This window comes from Chiloscyllium plagiosum, unplaced genomic scaffold, assembly GCF_004010195.1.
Source record: "Chiloscyllium plagiosum isolate BGI_BamShark_2017 unplaced genomic scaffold, ASM401019v2 scaf_15402, whole genome shotgun sequence".
Lineage (NCBI taxonomy): Eukaryota > Metazoa > Chordata > Chondrichthyes > Orectolobiformes > Hemiscylliidae > Chiloscyllium > Chiloscyllium plagiosum.
In genome coordinates, this window is record NW_025212994.1 from 18,852 (window position 1) to 21,271 (window position 2,420).

Genomic DNA, 2,420 nt, shown 5'->3' on the forward strand with positions numbered 1-2,420 from the left:
TGGTAACCGCCAGGATGTTGACAGTGGGGGGATCCAGTGACAGTAACACCATGAATGTCAAGGGGGTGATGGTTAGATTCCCCCTTGTTGGAGGTGGTCAGTCATTACTTGCCTCTTGTGTGGCATGACTGTTACCTGCCAGTTGTCACCATAAGCCTGGACAGTGTCCAGACCTGGCTACATTTGGGGAGTGAGTGAGTGTGGATGGGTAGAATGGGGAACTCGCTCCCATTGGGAATGCGTCGAGGTAGAATGGGGGACCCGCTCCCATTGGGAATTGGTCGAGGTAGAATGGGGAACTCACTCCCATTGGGAATGCGTCGAGGTAGAATGGGGGACCCGCTCCCATTGGGAATGCGTCGAGGTAGAATGGGGAACTCGCTCCCATTGGGAAAGGGTCGAGGTAGAATGGGGAACCCGCTCCCATTGGGAATGGGTCGGGGTACAATGGGGGATTCGCTGACATTGGGAGTGAGTTGGGGTAGAATGGGGGACCCGCTCCCATTGGGAGTGAGTCGGGGTACAATGGGGGACCCGCTTCCATTGGGAATGGGTCGGGGTACAATGGGGGATTCGCTGACATTGGGAGTGAGTTGGGGTAGAATGGGGGACCCGCTCCCATTGGGAGTGAGTCGGGGTAGAATGGGGGACCTGCTCCCATTGGGAGTGAATTGGGATAGAATGGGGGACTCACTCCCATTGGGAAAGGGTCAAGGTAGAATGGGAGACCTGCTCCCATTGGGAGTGAATTGGGATAGAATGGGGGACTCGCTCCCATTGGAAATGGGTCGGGGTACAATGGGGGACCCGCTCCCATTGGGAGTGAGTCGGGGTACAATGGGGGACCCGCTCCCATTGGGAATGGGTCGGGGTACAATGGGGGACCCACTCCCATTGGGAGTGAGTCGGGGTAGAATGGGGGACTCGCTCCCATTGGGAAAGGCTCGAGGTAGAATGGGGGACCTGCTCCCATTGGAAGTGAATTGGGATAGAATGGGGTCTCGCTCCCATTGGGAATGGGTCGAGGTAGAATGGGGGACTCGCTCCCATTGGGAGTGCGTTGGGGTAGATTGGGGGAGAATGAGGCACTTGAACAAATGGGGACTGAGGGGGGTAGAATGGGGGACTCGCTCCCACGGGGAGACGTCAAGGTGAGATACATTGACATGGTGGTGGGGAGAGGGATGGGGAAGCTGGATAAACATGATGGACTCGGGGGTGGGGGCGGGGAAGGTGAGAAGGGGGTTTACCAGTTGGGCTGACCCCATGCTGCAGACACTGATTCAGCCCCATTGGTCAGTGGGGCAGGTCTAAAACTCACCGAGTGGCTGGATTCCATCAAGGCAGCATTCCACAGCCTGGAACGGCAGGCTCAGGAAATCACTCCTGCAAACACAACAGGAGGCACCATGACACAGTCACCCCACTGCCCTGCTGCTGGGGTGGGGGCAGGCCATTCAGCCCATCAAGGCCAACCCCGCCACCCTGCAAAGAACATCCCAACCAGAGACAACCTCCCCCCACAACCCTAACCCTGTAATCCTGCATTTCCCACAGCTCAGCCTGTACATCCCTGGACACTATGGGACAATTTCCCACGGCCAATCCACCCTAACCTGCACATCCCTGGGCACTATGGGACAATTTCCCACGGCCAATCCACCCTAACCTGCACATCCCTGGGGCACTATGGGACAATAATATTTTACACACAGGACAGAGAATCCCTCGGGAAAGGGTGACCATAATATTTTACACACAGGACAGAGAATCCCTCGGGAAAGAGTGACCATAATATTTTACACACAGGACAGAGAATCCCTCGGGATAGGGTGACCATAATATTTTACTGTTTGTAAATGAAATTTCGGATCTTAAATCTAAATAAAGGAACTGATGGGGAATTAGGAAAATATGATTGAAGTACAATTGGACAGAGAGGGAGAGAGCGCGCGTGAGAAAGGGGCCATGCCTTAGATCAGAAGGAAAACACTACAATCTCTAATAAATGCTAACATGACAGTTTGAAAAGAATGACAGTCCTGGGCAGTATCAATGTGGATTGTTTAAAGGGTCATCAGGTTTCACACATTTGCTGGAATTGTTTTGAGGTTGTCACTAGCAGATTAGATAAGAGGAAACCAGTGGATTCAGTTCATTTAGACTTTCAGAAGTTTTTCAACGGAGAATGACGCAAAGCTAAGCCAATGTAATTACGGTCACATGGGACTGAGGGAGAGATGATACTGGCCTGGAAAGAAAACCAGCTGGAAGAGGACAGGAAGTAGAGCCTAGGAGAAATGGATCACTCTTGAAGTAGTAAACTTTGACCAGTGGGGTCTCCACGGATTGGATTTATTTACAATTCATATCAACGATTTGGCCGTCAGGATTAAATACAACATTTTCAAAGTTTGCAG

The 2,420-nt window shown here is 52.3% G+C and overlaps 1 protein-coding gene across 1 annotated transcript; it reads left to right on the top strand.

The window, feature by feature from the left end:
- Positions 1 to 204: 204 nt before the first annotated feature.
- Positions 205 to 1,376, top strand: LOC122547521 (myelin expression factor 2-like). The gene is made up of 2 exons (XM_043686135.1): positions 205 to 910; positions 1,027 to 1,376. Exons 1-2 carry the CDS (start codon positions 205 to 207, stop codon positions 1,260 to 1,262), a joined length of 942 nt encoding a protein of 313 aa, XP_043542070.1. The 3' UTR covers positions 1,263 to 1,376.
- Positions 1,377 to 2,420: the final 1,044 nt, after the last annotated feature.